At 41.8% G+C, this 21,818-nt stretch overlaps 1 protein-coding gene across 8 annotated transcripts in view; it reads right to left on the bottom strand.

Moving 5' to 3' along the window:
* Nucleotides 1–465: 465 nt before the first annotated feature.
* Nucleotides 466–21,818, bottom strand: part of CFH (complement factor H) — a 102,309-nt gene continuing 80,956 nt past the window's right edge. For 3 of the 8 annotated variants that reach the window (XM_021081843.1, XM_021081846.1, NM_214281.2), the window contains 3 exon segments: nucleotides 21,388–21,561; nucleotides 18,246–18,428; nucleotides 17,157–17,576 (listed from right to left, as the gene is read on the bottom strand). In XM_021081843.1, the coding sequence (XP_020937502.1) occupies nucleotides 17,380–17,576; nucleotides 18,246–18,428; nucleotides 21,388–21,561 (554 nt within the window). In that variant the 3' untranslated portion in view covers nucleotides 17,157–17,379. 8 annotated transcript variants of the gene reach the window in all.

Here is a 21,818-nt window from a genome sequence, read left to right as displayed (position 1 = left end):
TTAAAGCATAGTGTGTTGGTATATGTGTGTGTGTTTATAGTTGATGTTGGATTTTTAAAATTACTCATTATATCATGTTATATTTATGCTTCCAACTTGTTTTTAATTCCTCTTTATGATGTGATTAAATGATTATGTGTTCTGCAGAGGCATCTTGCAGAAAATCATGTATTTCATCAAGTGTTGGTATATTTTCTATGGATAGATAAGCAAAAGTAATACCCACTTACATCTTATTATTAATACAGGTATGGCACAATTTTCTTTTTACTTATTTGTGAACTGATATTAGTTTTGAATGGAGACAAGTATTCTTTTCCATATCCTCTGAAATGGAGTGCCAGGAAGCCTCAGAAGTTATGGAGGAAGTTTTGAAAGAGATAAAAGAATGAGGGGTGGAAGGAGCCACTGAAGTTTTTGCATCTAATTTCTTACATAGGTGTTTTATGAATAGCACACAGAGTATTTTGATTTGCCAAGTTTAATGAGATGCTTTAAAGAAGTAATTCATTGGTTTCCCAGATTATAATTACAAAATCCGCTGATTTCTGAATAAAGATGAGTTAAACAATAATAGTCGATCAAATAAATGGAGAACTGGATTAATAATGACAAACTCTGAGTAAATGTACATATTTCAGTTTTATGACTGCATTTTAACCACTGTTTTATCCACACGTAGGATAGGCCAATTTGCCTTGCTGACAGGTTACTCGGAATGTATGCAGTGGCGTCCTCCTATAAAATCCTTGTCTACACCGAAATTCAATAGTATCATCTGTTCTGGAATAAAGTTTTTTACCCAATGTCCATTTTAGCTCTATGTTGTGTTTTCTCATCATTTCTTCTGAAACTACACATGCATCTGCAGGTAAAAAAATAAACATAAAACATTAAGTGGGATACAGATATTTTCCACAGAATTTCAGGCTTTCAAGTAGACTCTTCCACTCTGGTTCCAAAAATTCTTCTCAAAACATTTTCCAAACCAACTCACTGAACATCCATTATGCAGATTCATCATTTTAAACAAATGACGTAAGAATGAGGTACTAAGTTTAATGTTATAGTTAAATGTCATAATCAAAGATTCATAATGCCAGTTATCAAAGCTTCCACTGAGGAATCTTTTGTTGGTATTGTTGCTTGAACAGGAAGTTTTCAAACTTCATTTCCATATATTTTGGTAATCAAGCATGCAACAGAAAGGTTGTTTTTCAATCCATAAAAATTATTAAAAAAAAATGCCACAGGTGCAGCATATGGAAGTTCCTGGGCTAGGGGTCAAATCAGAGCTACAGCTGCTGGCCTACACCCCAGTCACAGCAACGTAGGATCTGAGCCATGTCTGCAACCTACGCCACAGCTTGCAGCAACACCGGACCCTTAAATCACTGAGCGGGGCCAGGGGCTGAACCCATGTCCTCAAGGATACCAGTTGGATTTGTTGCTGCTGAGCCACCACAGGAAATCCAAACAGCTAAACTCAGTACTCTGACTTCCCCATGACCCAAGAGAAGATTAAAATATTTACCTAAGCATTTTGGTGGTTCTGACCACTGTCCATTCTCACATTTTATGGAGCTGCTTCCCTCAAGTTCATAGTAGGACTGGCATTGGTACTCGACGACTGTTCCCGGAGGATAGACTGGTAATGGGAATGAGGTCGTGTCTCCATTGTCTATAGGTGGGGGTGGCCCACATTTTCCTTGAGAGTCTGAAAAAAGACATTGTTTGATTTACTGAAAGACCAAAGAAATCCCCACAGTTTAAAATAAGGAAAATAGAAATGTGTCATAATATACAATATCAGGACTTGTGATTTCTTTTTTTTTTCTTTTAATTGTTATTTCCCCAATACAATTTTTTTTCTACTGTACAGCATGGTGACCTAGTTACACATACATGCATACATTATTTTTTTCTCACATTAGCATGTTCAATCATAAGTGACTAGACAGAGTTCCCAGTGCTACACAGCAGGATCTCCTTGCTGATCCATCCAAAGGCAATAGTTTGCATCTCTTAACCCCAAGCTCCCCAATCCACTGCACTCCCTCCCCCTCCCCCTTGGCAACCACAAGTCTATTCTCCAAGGACTTGTGATTTCTGATGAGAGAAATGATTTGTTGAAGAAGTTTTAGTTGCTTAAACCCAAAGGCACATTTTCTTTTTGGTTCACACCCACAGCATAGGGAAGTTCCCAGGAAAGGAGTTCAAATCGGAGCTGCAACTGCCGGCCTATGCCACAGCCACAGTAACACAAGATTCTGGCTGAGTCTACAACACAGCTCATGGCATGCCAGATGCCTGACCTGATGCCAGGGATTGAACAGGCATCCTCATGGGTACTAACTGGTCAGATTACTTTCTGCTGATCCTGGACAGGGGCTCCCAAAAGGCACATTTTTAAGCCCTTCCTTTCACTCCACATGAAAGCACACATGACACAGTACCAAATGCGTTGTAGTATTCCAGCAATAAAACATGTTTTTGTTTGTTTGTTTTTCACTGAATATATGCCGGATAGATGAATAGTTAAAATAAAAAAAAAAAAACCTGTCTTTATATATATCACACTGCATTGTCTATTGAATCTCTTTTTATTTTTGTTGATTTTCATTTTATTACAAAAGAAACATCAGCTCCTTTAATAAAATTCAAAGAATTACAGATTTGAACCATGTGAAAGTTAATCTGGCTTCCAGCTCTAGATGAGATGGAAATATTTCTGCCTATTGCTTTTGCTAAACATTCCTTCTACTAATGGAAAATCCTGAACATAAGAGATCCTGAAAGACAAAGAAAAGAAGTCATTCTGGTAGAGCCTTGGGGGTTCAAGGGATTACACCTTAGAGAATTGTTGGAGTTTTCACTTTGGTTTCTATATGTCCCAGACTGGCCACTGAGACTGCAACCCAGAAATGATAACCACTTTAGGCAAAAGTAGTCTCAAGAAGCCCTTGGAGTTCCCACTGTGGCCCAGCAGGTTGAGAACATCACTAGAATCCATGAAGATGCAGGTTCAACTCCTGGCCTTTCTCAGTGGGTTAAGGAAGCAGTGTTTTCACGAGCTGTGGTGTAGGTTGCAGAGGCAGCTCTGATCCAGCATTGATGTGCCTGTGGCTGTGCCTGTGGCTGGCAGTTGCAGCTCCAATTCAACCCCTAGCGTGCAAGCTTCTACAGGCTGCAGGTGCAGCTGTAAAAAGAGAGCGATAGAGTGAGAGTGTGAGAAAAGCACTTGATCTCTTTAAGTTAAGAACTAGGAAAGGAGACGTGTATCAAGGCAGAAGCAATTTTTACACAGTAAACTTACTCTAGAAGATCATTACTTTACATTAAGGTTCACTCTTGGCACCACGTATTCTGTGGGTTTTGACAAGTGTATGACATGTATTCGCCATTATGCTGTCATACTGAGTAATTTCACTGCCATAAAAATCTTCTGTTCCTTCCATTCATCATTCCCACTCTCATTCTCAGACTAGCAAAGAGTCGAAGTGTTCCCGGCTCAAGAATTTTGAACAGTCTGTGATGAATTACTTACTGACCACTAGGCTCTCCATAGCTAATGGTGCATCACAGAAAGACAGATTTTTAAGGAGAAAGTCAACAGAGTCTGCAGTGAGTGCACACACCAAGGGAGACAGATGCCGCAAAACCAGGCCAGAAGGAACAAATGAGACACAAAGACAGCTGCTGTGGGGTTAGGAACCTTCTAGCTACAATGTATATAATCAGAAATCTCTAGTTTTCAACAAAATAGCCAGGCGCAGTAAACGCATGGCAAAAAAATTGGAATATGTGACATGTACAGGCAGAGAAGATTTTCATTGAAAGTGTTATTTACTGTGTCAAGATATTGAACTTACTGTACACACACGCAGAGAGAGAAATAATTGAAAGTGTTCTAACAGAGATGTTTAAAAATAACTTTTAAAACTGAAAGCACGGAGTTCCCTTCGTGGCTCAGTGGTTAACGAATCCAACTAGGAACCATGAGGTTGCAGGTTCGATCCCTGGCCTTCCTCAGCGGTTTAACGATCCAGCGTTGCCGTGAGCTGTGGCTGTGGTGTAGGTCGAAGACGCGGCTTGGATCCCACATTGCTGTGGCTATGGTGTAGTCTGGTTGCTACAGCTCCGATTCAACCCCTAGGCTGGGAACCTCCATATGATGTGGGTGTGGTCATAAAATAGAAAAAAAATAAATAAAACTGAAAGCATTTTGGGAGTTCCCTGGTGGTGCAGTGGTAAAGAACCCAATCAGGATCCATGAGGAAGTGGGTTCAATCTCTGGTCTCGCTCAGTGGGTTAAGGATCCAGTGTTGTCTTGAGCTGTGGTGTAGCTCACAGATGTGGCTTAGATCCCACGTTGCTCTGGCTGTAATGCAGGCTGGCAGCTGTAGCTCTGATTCGACCCCTAGCCTATTTTTCCATATACCACGGGTGTGGCCCTAAAAAACAAAACAAAACAAAACAAAAACAAAACCAACGAACAAAACAAAGCATTTCTGACAAGATCAGGAATAAGACAAGGCTGTCCACTTTCACCACTGTTGTTCAACATAGTTTTAGAAGTCCTAGCCACAAAATCAGAGAAGAAAAAGAAATAAAAGGAATCCTAACTGGAAAAGAAGAAGTAAAACTCTCACTGTTTGCAGATGACATGATACTATGCAAAGAAAATCCTAATCAGAAAACTGTTAGGGCTCATCAACCAGTTTGGTAAAGATTAAGGATATAGTATTCATACATAGAAAGCCATTCCATTTCTTTATACTAACAATAAAAGATCAGCAAAAGAAATTAGGGAACCAATCCCATTTACCTTCATATCAAAAATAATAAAATACCTAGGAATAAACCTGCCTAAAGAAACAAAGGACTTCTTCTCTTAAAAAGTGTAAGACGCGGAGTTCCCGTCGTGGCGCAGTGGTTAACGAATCCGACTAGGAACCATGAGGTTGCGGGTTCGATCCCTGCCCTTGCTCAGTGAGTTAAGGATCCAGCGTGGCCGTGAGCTGTGGTGTAGGTCGCAGACGCGGCTCGGATCCAGCGTTGCTGTGTCTCTGGCGTAGGCCGGTGGCTACAGCTCCGATTCGACCCCTAGCCTGGGAACCTCCATATGCCGCGGGAGCGGCCCAAGAAATGGCAAAAAGACACACACACACACACACACACACAAAAGTAAGACGCCGATGAAAGACATCAAAGACGACATGGACAGATGGAAAGATCCACCACACTCTTGGGTTGGAAGACCCAGCCACAGTCTTTAGAGCTGAAGGCAGTACTGCGCATGCGTGTGTGATGGTGTCTGTGGAGTGGGAATGCATGCTTTTCCTCCACATTGAATTGCTATCACTTTTTATGTCGATGCCTCGATTGTTAAATATTTAGGTAGATTCTAGTTCCTCTTTATCATTACTTTGTTTTTTGTTTTGTTTTGTTTTGTTTTTGTTTTTTGGCTTTTTAGGACCACTCTCACAGCATATGGAAGAGGGGTCTAGGCTAGGGGTCTAATCGGAGCTGCGGCTGCCCGCCGATGCCAGAGCCGCAGTAATGTGAGACAGAGCCCAGTCTGAGAACTACACCACAGCTCACGACAATGCCAGATCCTTAACCCACTGAGCGAGACCAGGGATCAAACCTGCCACCTCAAGTTTCCTAGTTGGATTCGTTAACCACTGTGGCACAACAGGAACTCCGGGCCTGACTTTTGAAGAGCCTGGATTCCCCACATCCATGGCGGCACTTGGCCCATGACCACTGATTAGATGACTTGATGGTGAGAGCAGAGGTTGAAAGGGCCAGAATAGAGCTCCTTCCCTTAAAGGAGTTGACTGCGCTTTAGGAGCCTTACTGTCAGGGTTCCCACGTCTCATTCATTTATGCAGTTGTCTTGTTTCCACATAAAAACATGAGAAGCTCCAACTCAGTGTCAGCACCCACAGATGCTTATTTTTTAATGTGGTTTCCTATGGAAGAGTTTTCCACATTTTAAATGATCTTTTGGAAACCTAAATTTCAGAAGCACAAAGTTCTAATGACGTGGAAATGATCAATACTTTCAAGTTGGGCTTTATAATTTAACATTTGCCAAAAAAAGAAAAAAAATTGCCAAGTAACTGTGGTATTTTAACAATCACTCCAAGGAAAATTCAATTTATCCTCATGCTATGTCACCGATTTTACATAATTTCATTACAAACATTAATGCTGTGCTACTTAACCGCGTAAGTGTCCTTCAAAACTTTTCACAGTTTTTGGCTAGTGTTTTCTATTTTTATCTACACTTAATTTATGTAAGTAGACAAAACAATTATTAATGATGATCCAAAGATTTGCATGTCTGTTTGGAACCAGGTGGAACCCTGGAACTAAAAAGGTGACAAGAGTAAGAACAGCAATACTGCAGACACCTAAGGCTGTTAATTCTCTGTAAGATGGAAAAGATCACAGGATCCCAGAGGACACTACTTTACTTACAGGCAGGACTGCATTTCGGGGGGGAGGACCAGCCACCTTCTGCACATGTAATGCTGCTCTGATTGTTCGCGAGCCTGTAGCCGGGGTCACAGGCAATTTGTACAGTGTCACCTTCCCGGTGTGTTTGTCCTGATGATGCAGAAAGTCCGTTTTCCACCCAAGGGAAGAAGCACTGTCCTAAAAGCCAAAAGACGACTGATGTAAATCTTGTAATGAAGGAGTATTACATATTTCAAACTTTTTTTGGTCTTTTTGTCTTTTTAGGGCCAAGCTGCAGCATATGAAGATTCCTGGGCTAGGGGTCCAATCGGAACTGTAGCTCCCAGCCTGCGCCAGAGCCACAGCAACGTGGGATCCGAGCCGCATCTGCCAACTTCGCCCTAGCTCACGGCAATGTCAGATCCTTAACCCACTGAGCGAGGCCAGGGATGGAACCTGCTTCCTCATGAATGCTCGTCAGGTTTGCGAACTGCTGAGCCACAACGGGAACGCCACATTTTTCAATCTTGGATAGTCAAGTGCAAAATTCATGCTTTCAAAGATAGTCCATGCATATCAAAAAATTACGAGGCAATGGCATTAATTAAGACTTGTATCCATGTGGAAAACATTTTACATGGAGTTCCCATCATGACTCAGTGGTTAATGAATCCGACTAGAAACCATGAGGATGTGGGTTCGATCCCTGGCGCTCAGTGGGTTAAGGATCCAGTGTTGCCATGAGCTGTGGTGTAGGTTGCAGATGCGGCTCAGATCCCGCATTGCTGTGGCTCTGGTGTAGGCCGGCAGCTACAGCTCCGATTCGACCCCTAGCCTGGGAACCTCCATATGCCGTGGGAAGAAGCCCTAGAAAAGGCAAAAAGACAAAAAAAAAAGAAAGAAAGAAAACAATTTATATTTGGCACATTACTTCCTATAAAGAGCTTGTACAAGGAGGCGAGACCTAGCTCATCTTTGCTGGGTCCTCCAGGCTCTGCCTCTGTGACCGCCGGGGCTCTGTGTGACACCGGCAGGCACAGCCTCACCGCTCACTGAGTACACGGTTTGAACGACTGAGCTGAGTAGTGACGAGGGTGTTTACTCACTGAGACACTTTGGTGTTGGTGACCATCCTGCGTCCGTGCAGGTTATTCGTGACCAGAGTAATTGTGAAGGAGACACGAAGCTGTGGTCGCAAGTGTAGTAGAAATATTGCCCCACGTTAACCGGGAAGACTTGTTTATATCTATTTTCATCATAGATGCGTCCGTGTTTTATTTCCGGGAGATCACAAGTTCTTCCTTAGGAAAGAAATAGCATCCTACGTTAATGAGGCATTCTGCCGATGTGCATAATCCCGTTGATGGATTCATTACTCTCTTTGGCTAAATTATTCCACTTATGTTAGTGATTTAAGATCTGGGACAATCTATATTTAAGAGTGCAAAGGTTCTGGAGGAGCTCATGGTGTTTAGGTGTTTGAAAAGTATTTCTAAGATTCAAATCCCACAGAAAGATGTAAAGACCGGGAAAGAGACTAAAAGTGGTTCTCTTCAGGAAAGCCCCCAGATCGAAGACGTTGACTTCTGGAAGGGACAGAGGGCTGTGTACGGTTCTCCTTCTCCTTCTTGTGCTTCTTCTTCCTTTGCCCTGCGGAGGGATCCCCCCAGGCTCTCAGCACATCCCCCCCCCCCCCAGTCCAGGTAACCTGTTGCTTCGGCTGAATGTCTGAACGAATATCCACAGCCAGATGAACACATGTATATAGGACTGTGCATAGCAGTTCGGAACATCAGTGAAGATTATTTGACTATAAAACATTCATAAAAGCAAAAATTAGCAACTCAGTAGCGCCAGGATATATTTCTAAATCCTGACGAGTGTCATCTGAATCCATGCATGTAGGAATTTAAATACTCTTGGGTGGGAAACAGAAACATAGGTTGTGGTTATTACTGCCCATTTACAAATGTTCATTTGCTGTGGCTGCCGTCATACAGCCCTGGGGCCAGGATGGCTTAAAGAACAGAAATTTATTTCCTCACAGTTCCAGAGGCTCAAGGTCCAAGATCAAGGTATCAGCAGGGTTGTCCTTCCAATTCAGGAAACCAAATCAACTTGAAATATGCGTTCTGACATGTGATTCCATACAACCATCAGCATACACAAGATTATAAAGCTATCCATTGCCCGTGAAGTTTCCCTTGCCTCAAAAGTAAGAAATCTTCGGGCATTTTGAAGTCAGAATCTAGCTTGTGACATGTTTCCTAATGTCATGTGAGCAGACTCACTCTCTTCATAAGCAGTATTGAGAGTCCTTTTACTGTGGGACTCAAAAAACAGAGAAAACATAATTCCCTTTCTTTTTCCCTGAGAAGAGTGTGAGACAGTTTTCTTGAAGGTTACTCTCTGTTATGGTGACACAACACAGGCAATCTCTGCTAGTCTATTATTAAAATACCAAGACAGCGAACGCAAAATGTAAAGACACGTGCGACATGAAGGCACATTTAAGAGGGAAGCTGCGTGTCCAGGGCTGCTTTGAACTTACCTTGTCCATGAGCACAGGAAACCCACAGGCTGAGGAGGACATGGAGGACATTGATTAGTGACAGCATGTTAGGGATCCCCAGAGGTACGTGCATGTAGATATTCCAGCTGTGTGGTCTGGGGTTTCAGATCTGCCCCTTAGCGGAGTATCATGCATGACCCTTATTTAAGGGTCATTGCGTAATGCTGGTTAATGAGATCACATAGCAAACAGCAAAGTTCAAAGAGCTTTGCGAAATCCCTGACTTCCTGGTAGTGGTGTCACACAAACTTCTTGAATTCATTTCCTGATATGTACTTGAGCAATTTTTTTTTTTCTTTACAGACCATAAAGGCTGGCTCTGGAAGTGACATAAAACAGTCATTTTTAAATTAAGCACGTCTTAAAAACAGGTGGTGTTCTTTCTCCATCAGGTGAACCGTAGGTGAATAACTCTGAGTCCATATCACTAGCACCTTCTCACATCCTTTTCTTACCTTCACTCAGCTTCTTACGGGTCTAAGAAAACCAGCGTGGATTTGGAACTAATGCCATCATCTGTATTTCCTCGTGCTCAGGAAAGCACCTGTGGCCCATCGGAATGGTGAATTTGAATTCCTGAGCTGGTCTCTTTCCCCAGTTGATGGAGCACAGTCAAGGTCCAGCAGCCAGGCTGATTCCACTCACGAGTCTGACAAAAGTGTTTGAAGAAATCAAGTTCTTGCTCCTATCAGTACAATTGGAAGTATCCATTGCTGTGGTTTATGTATCTCTCTTGTGACGTCAGGCCATGGGCTACGAGTGCCCTCTTTACTGCCGGTAGCAGATTCTGTTAAAAATATCAGATTAGAGAACAAATTCCAGAAATCCCAGAGTCAGTGCAGAAAACTCATCCCGAAGCTGTTCTTCCTTTAGTTTCTCCTGTTACCAAAACCTGTACTAGTCAGAGTTCAGAGAGAGAGAGAGAGAGCGGGAGAGAGAGGGAGAGGGAGAGAGGCAAACACACACCTGGAGTTCGGGAAGACAAACACACACAGAGGGACTGAGACTGATTTTCAAGAACTGCCTCATGTGAGTGTGGAGGCTGGCAAGTCTGAAATCTGCAGAGCAGGTGGCCGCCTGGACACCCAGGAAGGGGATGTGGTGCCCTTTGGAGTTTGAAGACAGTTCCTTTTCCCTTGAAGGAGCTCAGTGTTTTTCTCTTCAAGCCTTCAGCAGATTGGATGGAGTACAGCCACATTATGGAGGGCATTTTGCTTTGTTCAAAGTCTGTGATTAAATGCTAATCACATCTCGTCACTATGCCGCCCCGGAAACCCTGGGCTGATCATTTGACCAAGCGCTTGAGTCCTACAGCCCAGCCCAGTGGACACTAAGTGAACCAGCACAGGGGTGAACTTGGGTATTTTGTTTACGAGATTCCCAACCAAACTCCAGAAGAGCCTCCTGGTTGCTTCTTGCCGATATGGTAATAAAATACATGAGACGAGACATAAATGGAAGGGCGAACTGTTGAGCAAAAACGAACCACCCCTGGATTAATTCGAAAATTTTCAGCCCATCCAATAGTGTACTCATAAATCAAGCCAAGAGTGAGACTGGACAGTCCTTGCTTAAAAGTTTAAGCTGGTGGAGTTTCCGTCGCAGCTCAGTGGTTAACAAACCTGACGAGCATCCATGAGGACGTGGGTTCGATGCCTGGCCTTGCTCAACGTGTTAAGGATCCGGCTTTGCGTGAGCTGTGGGGTATGTAGGTCGCAGATGTGGCTCAGATCTCGAATTGCTGTGGCTCTGGCCTAGGCCGAGGGCTACAGCTCTGATTGGACCCCTAGCCTGGGAACCGCCACAGGCCCCGGGTGCCGCCCTAAAAAGACAGGGAGTAAGGTTAAGCTAGTGACTCAAGAGCTCATCAATCCTTCCAGCCTAAGCCAGAAATAGAGAAGCTATTATCCAGCAGAGACCTGTGATGGACTCTCATGTCTGTGAACTTGCCCCTGTTAGTGCACAGGTGATTTTGAGACTGTTATACTAGCAGAGATGCCTCCAGCCTGGACTGATAAGGGACAGGGACCGCACAAAATAAAGGAAGAATGTCTCCAAAGGCAGAGCCATGCATACGGAGGCCTGGGCCACCAGAGCCTCTCACAGCTGAGAAGGTAGGGTCACCTCCCAGGTGTCACCCCAGGGCACCCGACAGTTTCGCAGAGGTCTGTGGTCAGTCCTCGGGCCCTACCAACATTTCTCCTGCTGGCTTTGAGTTTCCCTGGGAACTGAGAGCTCTTTTGGTCTCTGCTCCTCCCCTTTGACTATGCTGTCTGTCTTAAAACTGTATTCTGAAAGCACAGGACTTGCTTCACAGTTTCACAGTCACAGATGAATAGGCATGTTGCCCAATGGTGGACCAGCAGCTGAGTCTCCCTCATACATAAATGAGAAGGTATTGAGGTGAAATCGAGGCCTTAGAGCTGATGCCGGAATGGATTAAAACTTTGGAAGGTGTTGGGCTTGGGTGAATACATCTCACGGCTGGGAAAGACACAAATTTGAGGGGCCACCTTGTGGCCTGACCGGTGTTGAACAGCGTCCCTCAAAAGATTTTTGAGAATCCTGACACCCAGGATTCTCCTTACTTGGCATGCGGATGTCTGAAGACGTACTCGAGTGAAGTAAGGTCAGTATGGTGGGCTCCAGTCAGATACGACTGACATCCTTGTGAGAAGAGGAAAGAGCAAGAAAAGGCAAAGAAACACAGGGAGAAGAATTCATGGCCAGAGAGGCCGAGATTAGAATGACGCAGGTGCAAGCCTGAAACACCAAGGGGCGATGGCCACTGCCAGAAGCTACACAGCAGAGCAGAAAAGTGCCCCCATTCTCAGAGAGAGAGCACGGTGCAAACTAGCGCAAGTGGAAGCCCGAAGAAGCAAGCGCTCTGGTTACTCTCGTGGGGTCCCAAGCCCATTCAGAAGAGCTCCACCTTGAAGTCCTGCTCTCGTCGTCATTACCTTCCCAAGATCCTACATCTGAAGCCTGTCGTATTAGAGGTTTTGGTTTCAACATCTGCATGCTGGGGGCCTCATTCCATCTTTCCAACGTTAACGGCTCTTTGAAAGAGAGACAACTTCAATTCTCTGTTATGTGTATTGACGCCTTTATTAAGTTGCCACATGCTACCCAAATTTAGCTCCTAAATCCCTTAGAAGAGGTTTGTGTTTAATGCAGATGTCAAATGTAGATGGATGACGATCTGATCCTATTGGCAACTGAAGGGTAAGTCTCAATGGTTTAAAATGCAGAGGTGAAACATATGATTAAGAGACGCTGGTCAATAAGAGGAAAGGTCTATCCATTCGCCAGTTGATGGACACTTGGAGTATTCTGAAAAGGTGAAACTGTAGGTCCAGGGGACAAGTCAGTGTTTCCCAGAGGTTTGAAGGAGGAGATTACGTGCAAAGGGCCAGCAGGAAACCTCTTGAGGTTGTTGATAGGTTCCCAGGAGGGTGGAGACAGACCCCGACCCCCGAATGTGGCTGCTCGCCTTGGAGACCTGCTGCGGACATGGGTGGAGCCCAGCACAAGAGCTCGACCCTCTCCCAGAATGTGGAGGCTCAAGTTGGGCAGCAAGAAATGATGGCTTAGGAAACAACTGCCTGCATAGATTAACCCCCTACAAGGATTGCATGCCCTGGGTCAAGGGACTCCACCCCCTACCCTTCCCTTGACCTTCCCCTTCTCCTTCTTTGTTGTTCCTGCCACGTGTTTCCATCATGAACTCCAGCCACAGATTCCCGCCACAGACCCTCTGTAAGCTTGGCACCTCCTCACAGTCAGAGCCAGTGCCATCTTGAGCTCAGCCCATCCCTGTCTGATGCCTTAATAAATCTCTTTTGCTTTACCATCTTGGCCTAGCGTGGTCTCCCTCGGCAGAACTAGCAGTTATCGAACTCTCTGTAGCTTGGGGCATGGAGCTTCTGCAGCTGTGTACATGTGTTGACACCCCTTGGACTGTCTGCTAAAATGTGTAAGCTGTATTGTATGCAATTTATACCTCAGTAGAAACAGACTTGAATTTTCCGATGTTGAACATACACTTCTTAACTGCATAATTTCTTTTTTTGATGATTTTTATTTTTTCTGCTGTTGCTGGTTTACAGTGTTCTGTCCGTTCTCCACTGCACAGCAAAGTGGCCCAGACACACATACATGTATACATTCGTTTTTCTCACATGATCATGCTCCATCATAAGTGACTAGATATTGTTCCCAGTGCTACACAGCAGGATCTCATTGCTTATTCATTCCCAGGGCAATAGTTTGCATCCATATAATTGCTATTTAATTTAAACTAATGAAGTCACTCTAATCTACTTTTATTACACTTAACCACAAATGCCACATGTCAAAATACAAACACGAACACTTGCTGTTTCTTGTCAGTACAGCATTTTTCTTACAAATTTTATATCAACCCCTTCAAATACTGTATTCCAAGTTTTGTTTTTTAATTTCGTGTTTGTGAATTTCTCCTTTAAAACTTGTAATTTTTAAAAGTGTGTCTGAAATCATTCTAGTTTTACTCTATCAGTGTTCATAATTAATAAAAGATTTCTACTTGCTTTTTCTTGATGGATTTAACAGGTTGATTTCTCACAAGGCATTAGTATATAACTAAATTTCTTTATTGACATTAGACTTGGGGTGTATGATTTACCACTTACATTTTAATATGAGGATAAGGGCATTTTCCCCTGAAGAGAAATGAATGCCTATAGGATGCGTCCATTATCCTTTGGCTGAAGAAAGCAGCCTGAGATTGGTTCAGAAAGATTCTTATATTTGCATGACATGAAATTAATCCAAATATGGTGCGTATTAGCTCATTTTTAGCTTAGAAAATTATGGCATTGCACTGAAAGTTTAAAAGTAATTTGTGTTCTCGTTGCTCTGGCTACTTCCTTAGATTCAGTCTTGACTTTTTTTTTTATTCCGGACTTGCCATCTTCTATGTGATGTTTCCCCTGGTGTTTCACTTTGCAGACTCACGAAATGTAACGAGTTCTCCTCTCTGGTACTTACTGCATGGGCCGGAGAACACCGTCCAGTCTTTAGCACCTCAGCTGAAAGTATGTTCATGGTGTTGTTTTCATCTTTTAGAAATACACAGCTATAGATCTTTTTTGTGTATTTTTTTTTTCTTGTTCTCGAAATGCTAGTCGTTTCAGTACCACCGGCAAAAGACTAAAAGAGCTTTTGATGACTTTTATTTGTAACTGGCATTTTGAAATAATGGGGCAATTGTTAAACCATTTCACGTTTTTACATCCCACCCCTGCGCCCTAGATATATGTGAAATAAGTCAGAGTTCAAAGCTCTTCTTCTACTTTAAAAATTAAGACCTCAAATAACCTTAGTGAATAATCACCTCAGCTTGGAAATTAATATTCCTCCCTCAGTGTAAACAGAGGATTTGGGATGAATGGGACCCAAAGTTAAATCTCTTCCCTTGCTTTCCCGCACTAATGAGGACTGCACTGAAAAAAATATATACGGCTTTCTTGTTGTTATATCCAACTAGATTTAACCTTACCCACCACATTGTGATGTATATATTCATACACACACACAAAGATACACACACAATGGAACGAGTCGTGTATGAAAAAAGAATAGAATTTTTCCATTTGGAACAGCATGGATAAACCTGAAGGAAATTATTCTTAGTGAGGTAAGTCATACAAACAAAGACACACACTGTATGATGTCGTTTATATGTGAAATCTAAAACATATGGCAACTAGCGAACACAACAAGAGAGACACAGAATCACGGATGCAGAGCGCGAATGAGTGGTGACCAGCGGGGAGAGGGAGGGGGGAGGGGCAACGCGAGGTGGGGGACCACGAGGTACAAACCAGCTCGTGTAAAGTAAATAAGCTACAAGGATATACTGTACAAGTCAGGGAGTAGAGTCGATATTTGGAATAACTATACCTGGAGTATGACCTTCAAAAATTGTGACTCACTGTGTTGCGCACTTGAAAATAATGTAAATCAACTGTACTTTAACACAATTTTTTTTGTGTGTGTCTTTTTGCCTTTTCTAGGGCTACTCCCATGGCACATGGAGGTTCCCAGGCTAGGGGTCTAATCAGAGCTGTAGCCGCCGGCCTACACCAGAGGCACAGCCACGCTCAGGGCAACGCCGAACCCTTAACACACTGAGCAAGGCCAGGGACCCAACCCGCAACCTCATGGTTCCTAGTCGGATTCGTTAACCACTGCGCCAGGACGGGAACTCGTAACACAAAATATTTTTAAAAAACAACCACACAAAAGAATTTTCCTTTCCATTTCAAAGATCTGACAACCAAAAGACGGTGGAATCAAAGACATTTCAACACTATTGAAAATTCCCATGTAGCACCAATAATACATTTCTTGGGTGTTAGAAATTGTTCCTCAAGAAAAAGAATCCGACCTTCTCAGAAAAATGTATCATTGTAGGTGTTGGGCATGGAGGTATACAGTGAGATGAATAATCATTACTGTGCTAAAAAGAAGAGAAAAGTTCAAAGACCAGAGGGGATACATCATAAGCAATCAGAAGCCCGTTTCAAGAGGTACTCACTAGCCAAATTTTGAATAATTTGACCTTTACCGGATGACTATAACGGATTTTGACAAATTGAATAAACAAAACTTTAGGCGTTCTTACTACTGTTAGACAAAACAGTTTTATAAAACTGGAAAAACATCTTAAGATCATCATAGAGAGTTACTATTACCTCAAGTTCTCGCTCTCAACGTTGGAAGGTAAAGGGCAAACATAAAGATTTGGCAAAGCATTTTAGAAGGAAATATGACATAAACAGAGGTGATAAATTAACACCCATCTTTATACATAAGGACAGTTAATAAACGCACAAAAATGATAGGATTGATCTTAAACACTGTTTTCTGACAAGAGCGAATGACTGATTGAAATGAATCTGTATTTGACAATCTGTATTGTCAAATAAGTTCGCCAGCCGTAGGTGAACATTTTGGAGAAAGAGCATGTACACAAATGTTAACATTAGCAGCACAAAACACTCGCCAAGTGCAGCCGTGTTCACTTACAGTCAGGAAACTGGCTGTGACCAGTGACTCAGGTGCAGATCAATGATGTCCAATGAGGGCGGCCAGGCTTCGTGCTCTGAGAATGCCACTGGACTTGAGGCAATGCAGAGTCACGGTATATCCCCTTAAAACCTTTTCAGCTTAATTACTTATATCTCTCTTTTCATCTTAAAATTTCCATGATTTTAGAAATGTAAAACCTTTATAGTCCACTGATTTAAACTGTCTATGCTCTTGGAAATGAATGAGCATAAAAATCAAATTTCAGACTCCTGTGGTTGAATGTTCCCCAAACCCTCTGTAAGAGCAAAGTCATGACAACGTCTTTAGATCTGAAGACGGTTACCAAAGCGGGCTCTACAGTTCCTAACACATATTGTCTTACTCTGTACATGCCTTTATTTCAAAAGAACATATTCTTTGTTTCACAGGTGATATACATTAAAGACAGAAAAATTCGAGGGTGTAGAGAAGCAAAAAGGAGTTTAAACACAATAGCTGACCACTATTATCTCTAAAGCGAACCATAGTTATTCTAAATATTCTATTGTACTTCCTGACAGTATTTTTTCTATCAAAGTGTGTGCAGTGTTTAAAGCTTAGTGTACTTAGGTGTATGTGTACATTTATACTTGATGTTGGATTTTTAAAATTACTCATTATATCGTGATATATTTATATACCCAATTTGCTTCTAATTCCTCTTTATGATTTGTCAGAATGATTATGTGTTCTGCCTAGGTATCTTGTAAATATACCTCAAATTTTGGTATATTTATCCATGGACAGACAAGAAATAGCTACTTATCTCTTATTAGTAACAGATGTATTGCATAGTTTGCTTGTTATGTATTTGTGACATTATTTTTGAGGATGGAGACAAACATTTTTTTTTTCATTTCCTCTGAAATAGAGTACCAGGAAGCCCCAGAATTTATGCTGAAAGCTTTGAGAAAGTCAGGAGAATGATGGTTGGAGGGAGACGCTCAAGTTTTTGCATCTAATTTCTTACATAGACGTTGTATGAATAGGACACGTAGCATTTTGATTTGCCAAGTTTAATGAGATGCTTTAAAGAAGTAATTCATTGGTTTCCCAGATTATAATTACAACATCCACATACTATTCAACACAAATGCTGATTTCTGAATAAAGATGAGTTAAACAATAATAGTCGATCAAATAAATGGAGAACTGGATTAATAATGACAAACTCTGAGTAAATGTACATATTTCAGTTTTATGACTGCATTTTAACCACTGTTTTATCCACACGTAGGATAGGCCACTTTGCCTTGCTGACAGGTTGCTCGGAATGTATGTAGTGGCGTCCTCCTATAATATCCTTGTCTACACCGAAATTCAATAGTATCATCTGTTCTGGAATAAAGTTTTTTATCTGGTCTCCATTTTAGCTCTATGTTATGTTTTCTCATCATTTCTTCTGAAACTACACATGCATCTGCAGGTAAAAAAATAAACATAAAACATTAAGTGGGATACAGATATTTTCCACAGAATTTCAGGCTTTCAAGTAGACTCTTCCACTCTGGTTCCAAAAATTCTTCTCAAAACATTTTCCAAACCAACTCACTGAACATCCATTATGCAGATTCATCATTTTAAACAAATGACGTAAGAATGAGGTACTAAGTTTAATGTTATAGTTAAATGTCATAATCAAAGATTCATAATGCCAGTTATCAAAGCTTCCACTGAGGAATCTTTTGTTGGTATTGTTGCTTGAACAGGAAGTTTTCAAACTTCATTTCCATATATTTTGGTAATCAAGCATGCAACAGAAAGGTTGTTTTTCAATCCATAAAAATTATTAAAAAAAAATGCCACAGGTGCAGCATATGGAAGTTCCTGGGCTAGGGGTCAAATCAGAGCTACAGCTGCTGGCCTACACCCCAGTCACAGCAACGTAGGATCTGAGCCATGTCTGCAACCTACGCCACAGCTTGCAGCAACACCGGACCCTTAAATCACTGAGCGGGGCCAGGGGCTGAACCCATGTCCTCAAGGATACCAGTTGGATTTGTTGCTGCTGAGCCACCACAGGAAATCCAAACAGCTAAACTCAGTACTCTGACTTCCCCATGACCCAAGAGAAGATTAAAATATTTACCTAAGCATTTTGGTGGTTCTGACCACTGTCCATTCTCACATTTTATGGAGCTGCTTCCCTCAAGTTCATAGTAGGACTGGCATTGGTACTCGACGACTGTTCCCGGAGGATAGACTGGTAATGGGAATGAGGTCGTGTCTCCATTGTCTATAGGTGGGGGTGGCCCACATTTTCCTTTAGAGTCTAAAAAAAGACATTGTTTGATTTACTGAAAGACCAAAGAAATCCCCACAGTTTAAAATAAGGAAAATAAAAATGTGTCATAATATGCAATATCAGGACTTGTGATTTCTGATGAGAGAAATGATTTGTGGAAGAAGTTTTAATCACTTAAACCCAAAGGCACACTTTTAAGCCCATCCTTTCACTCCACATGAAAGCACTCATGATACAGTACTCACGTCTGTTTTGCCATATTCCAATTTTAAAACATGTTTTTCTTGGCGACTACATGGTGGATAGATGTATAGCTAAGACGAACAAAAAATGACCTTATATAAAACACACAGCGGTATCTGTTGAATCTCCAGTCACTTTTACTGATTTTCATTTTCATTACAAAAGAAACATCAGCTGCTCTAATAAAATTCAAAGAAGTACAGATGTGACTCATGTGGAAGAGAAAGTTGGGTTCCAGCTCTGGCCAAGATGAGATGGAACCATTTCTGCCTATAGCTTCCACTAAACATCCTTCTGCTGACTGAAAATCCTGAACATATTATACAAACCAACACAGAAGATTCTGAAAGACATAGAGACGAGGTCAGTCTGGTTGGAGACCTTGGGATTCAAGGAATTACACTGCAGAGAGGTGTTTGGGTTTTCACTTTGGCTTCCACGTATCCTGGACTGGCCACTACGACTGAAACTGAGACAGGATATCAAATTCAGGAAAAAAATAGTCTCAAACAGTCTCAAGAAGCACTTGAAGTCTTTAAGCAAAGGCCCAGGAAAGGAGCAGCTTGGCAAGATGGAAGACCTTTTACACTACCAATTTTCACTAGCAAGACACTGTAGGAGAAACCTAAGACCAGCCCTCTCCCTGCCTTGATCAGCAGAGGCCAAATAAGGAGCCCAGACTTCCCTCAACATGGTGAGGGAACAAGACACCTCTCCCCTTTCTCCTGGTGTCAGTGGAAGCCAAGGGGGAACCCTGGACTTGCACCCCACATGGCAGCAATGGAGTCCTGATACATAAAAGATCCCAACAAAGCCTCAAAACGTAATACCACAAACGTTCCGAATACAACTATATCACTTGCCATGTCAAGGGCCAGGAAAATATCTAAAGAGAAAAGACAATCAATGGAAGACAACACTGAGATGACACAGCCACGGAAACTATTGGACAATGGTTTTTTTCCAATACAACTGAAAGTATAGTGCTAAAAAATAGAGTGAAATATTTTTTTTTCAAAACCACACTGGACTGGCTCAATACTACATTGCAGATGATAGAAGAATAAACTTGACTACAGACTAACTTTGAAAAGAGATAAAAAAAGAAAAAGGACAGAGCTTCAGAGACCTGGGGGAGGCGCAGCAGAAGATTGGAGACCCTGAAAGTGAAAAGAGGGGGGATGGAGATGGAAACGAAATTAAAAAAAAAAAGCTGAAAATCTCCCAAATAGGGCACAAGTAACAAATCTGCATATGAAAACAGCCGGTACATTCCAAACAGAATAATCTCAAGGAAATTTATGTCCAAATCATAATCAAATTGTTGGAAACTGACAAAAAAGAAAAAAAAAAGGCTAAAGCTACTAGATGGATATTATGTAATATTCACATTGAAAAAGGATTCAAACATTGGTAGGGTCCTCACCCATGACCACACAGCAGGAAAGCGGTGACGACATTCTTCCAGGGCTGGAATAAGAGAACTGTCAGTCGCAAAGTCTGTATGCAGTGATACCACCCGTAAAGAACCGCTGAGGGAATTCAGCAGATAAAAAGGAAAGTAGAAAAGGGATTGAGACTTCAGGCAGGAAGAAAAAAATATAGAATTGATGTGAAAAGGGAGTTATATGCATTAAGACTCTCTTTCCCCTAATGATTTTGTTAAATTATGGCTGTGCAAAATATATCGTTTAATATGGTACTTAGGGTATGCAGAGAAAATACTTAAGACATTTATGTTAAAACTGTGGACAGAATAAATGAATATAAATGGAAGTAAGGCTTCCACATTTCACCTAATGCCAAGCCCATAGGGGGTGATAAGCTACATCCGTATATCTTAATACATAGAGCAAGCATCAAGAAAACCATGCAAAGAGACATACTCAAAAGCAAGGAAGAGAGAGCAAAATGAAATTATTTTAAAATGTTTGAAAATCCACAGGGAAGACAAAGCAAGGAAATGGGGATGAGAGTCAGAGGAAGCACAGAAAGCAAATAATAAAAGTGCTGCCGTGGCCCCTGATCTGTTAAAAGTTCTGTAAATGTATGCGATTTGCATCCATCAGTTGAAAGGCTGAAAATGGAAGGTGGACACACAAATCAGACTCGGCTACACGCTGTCTACAAGAAAATCACTTCGAACGTGAAAACACGTTCAAGTAAAAGGCTGCGCAGATCCACACGACGCAAAAGTTAATTTGAAGAACTAGAGGTGGGTAATAGATTTCTTTTGTTGGCTCCCCTTTACTTCCTGAACTAAAATGTCCCAGGACCAAGTTCTCAGACCCTTGATTTTATGTACATTGATTCCCTAAATGACTTCAGCGAGTAACCCACCTTTAAGTGTAAAAATTCATATGCTGAAGATGCCCGCATTTATACCACACTCTATGATCAGGCCCCAGCTGCCTATTCCATGTCTCAAGGTGGAATTTCTTGGGCTGTCAAATGCACTCATGGTATAGCACTGACACACGTATTCTTCAGGAAATAACTGAGTGTCTTAATATCAAAGATAGGAAACTTCCCATGATTCCAAATGTTCAAATCTGGTCAAATCCCTCAGAAAATAAACGTGTCAGATTATTCAGTCCACAAAAGAACAGGATTTTAAGCACCATCATTTTCTTTGCATCAAAAAAATTATTCCATAAGAACTACTTCGTTATATATTTATAGCAACATATTTTGTCTGTAAAATAGTCTCTAAAACTGGGGGTGGGTAGGTAAGATACTCTACCTTTGCACTGAGGTGGTTTGGTCCAACTTCCATTAAAACACATCACTTCTACATCCCCATAAAGGGCGTAAGGTTCGATGCACTCATAACGTGCTCTCTCACCAGGTTGATACCTTGACCTCTTATCTAGTATAACAGCGTTTTCCACACTGGGTGGATTCACACAGGAAACATCTGAATAGAAAGGAAAAAAAAGCTCTCTCTACTGTAGTGACCATTTTGCTGGCAAGCCAACAAATGGGACGCCAAATATATTTCATGGTAACTTAAAACCAATAGTTTGCCTATCATGAAGTGCTACTGCTTTTTTTTTTTAACTTTAATATTTTTTTTTTAAATTTTCCAACTGTACAGCAAGGGGGTCAGGTTATCCTTACATGTATACATTACAATTACATTTTTTCCCCCACCCTTTCTTCTGTTGCGACATG

Source organism: Sus scrofa, unplaced genomic scaffold (genome assembly GCF_000003025.6).
Source record: "Sus scrofa isolate TJ Tabasco breed Duroc unplaced genomic scaffold, Sscrofa11.1 Contig2471, whole genome shotgun sequence".
NCBI classification, from domain to species: Eukaryota; Metazoa; Chordata; class Mammalia; order Artiodactyla; family Suidae; genus Sus; species Sus scrofa.
Note: the sequence above shows the minus strand (reverse complement) of the source record. Positions and strands in the feature narration are given on the sequence as shown.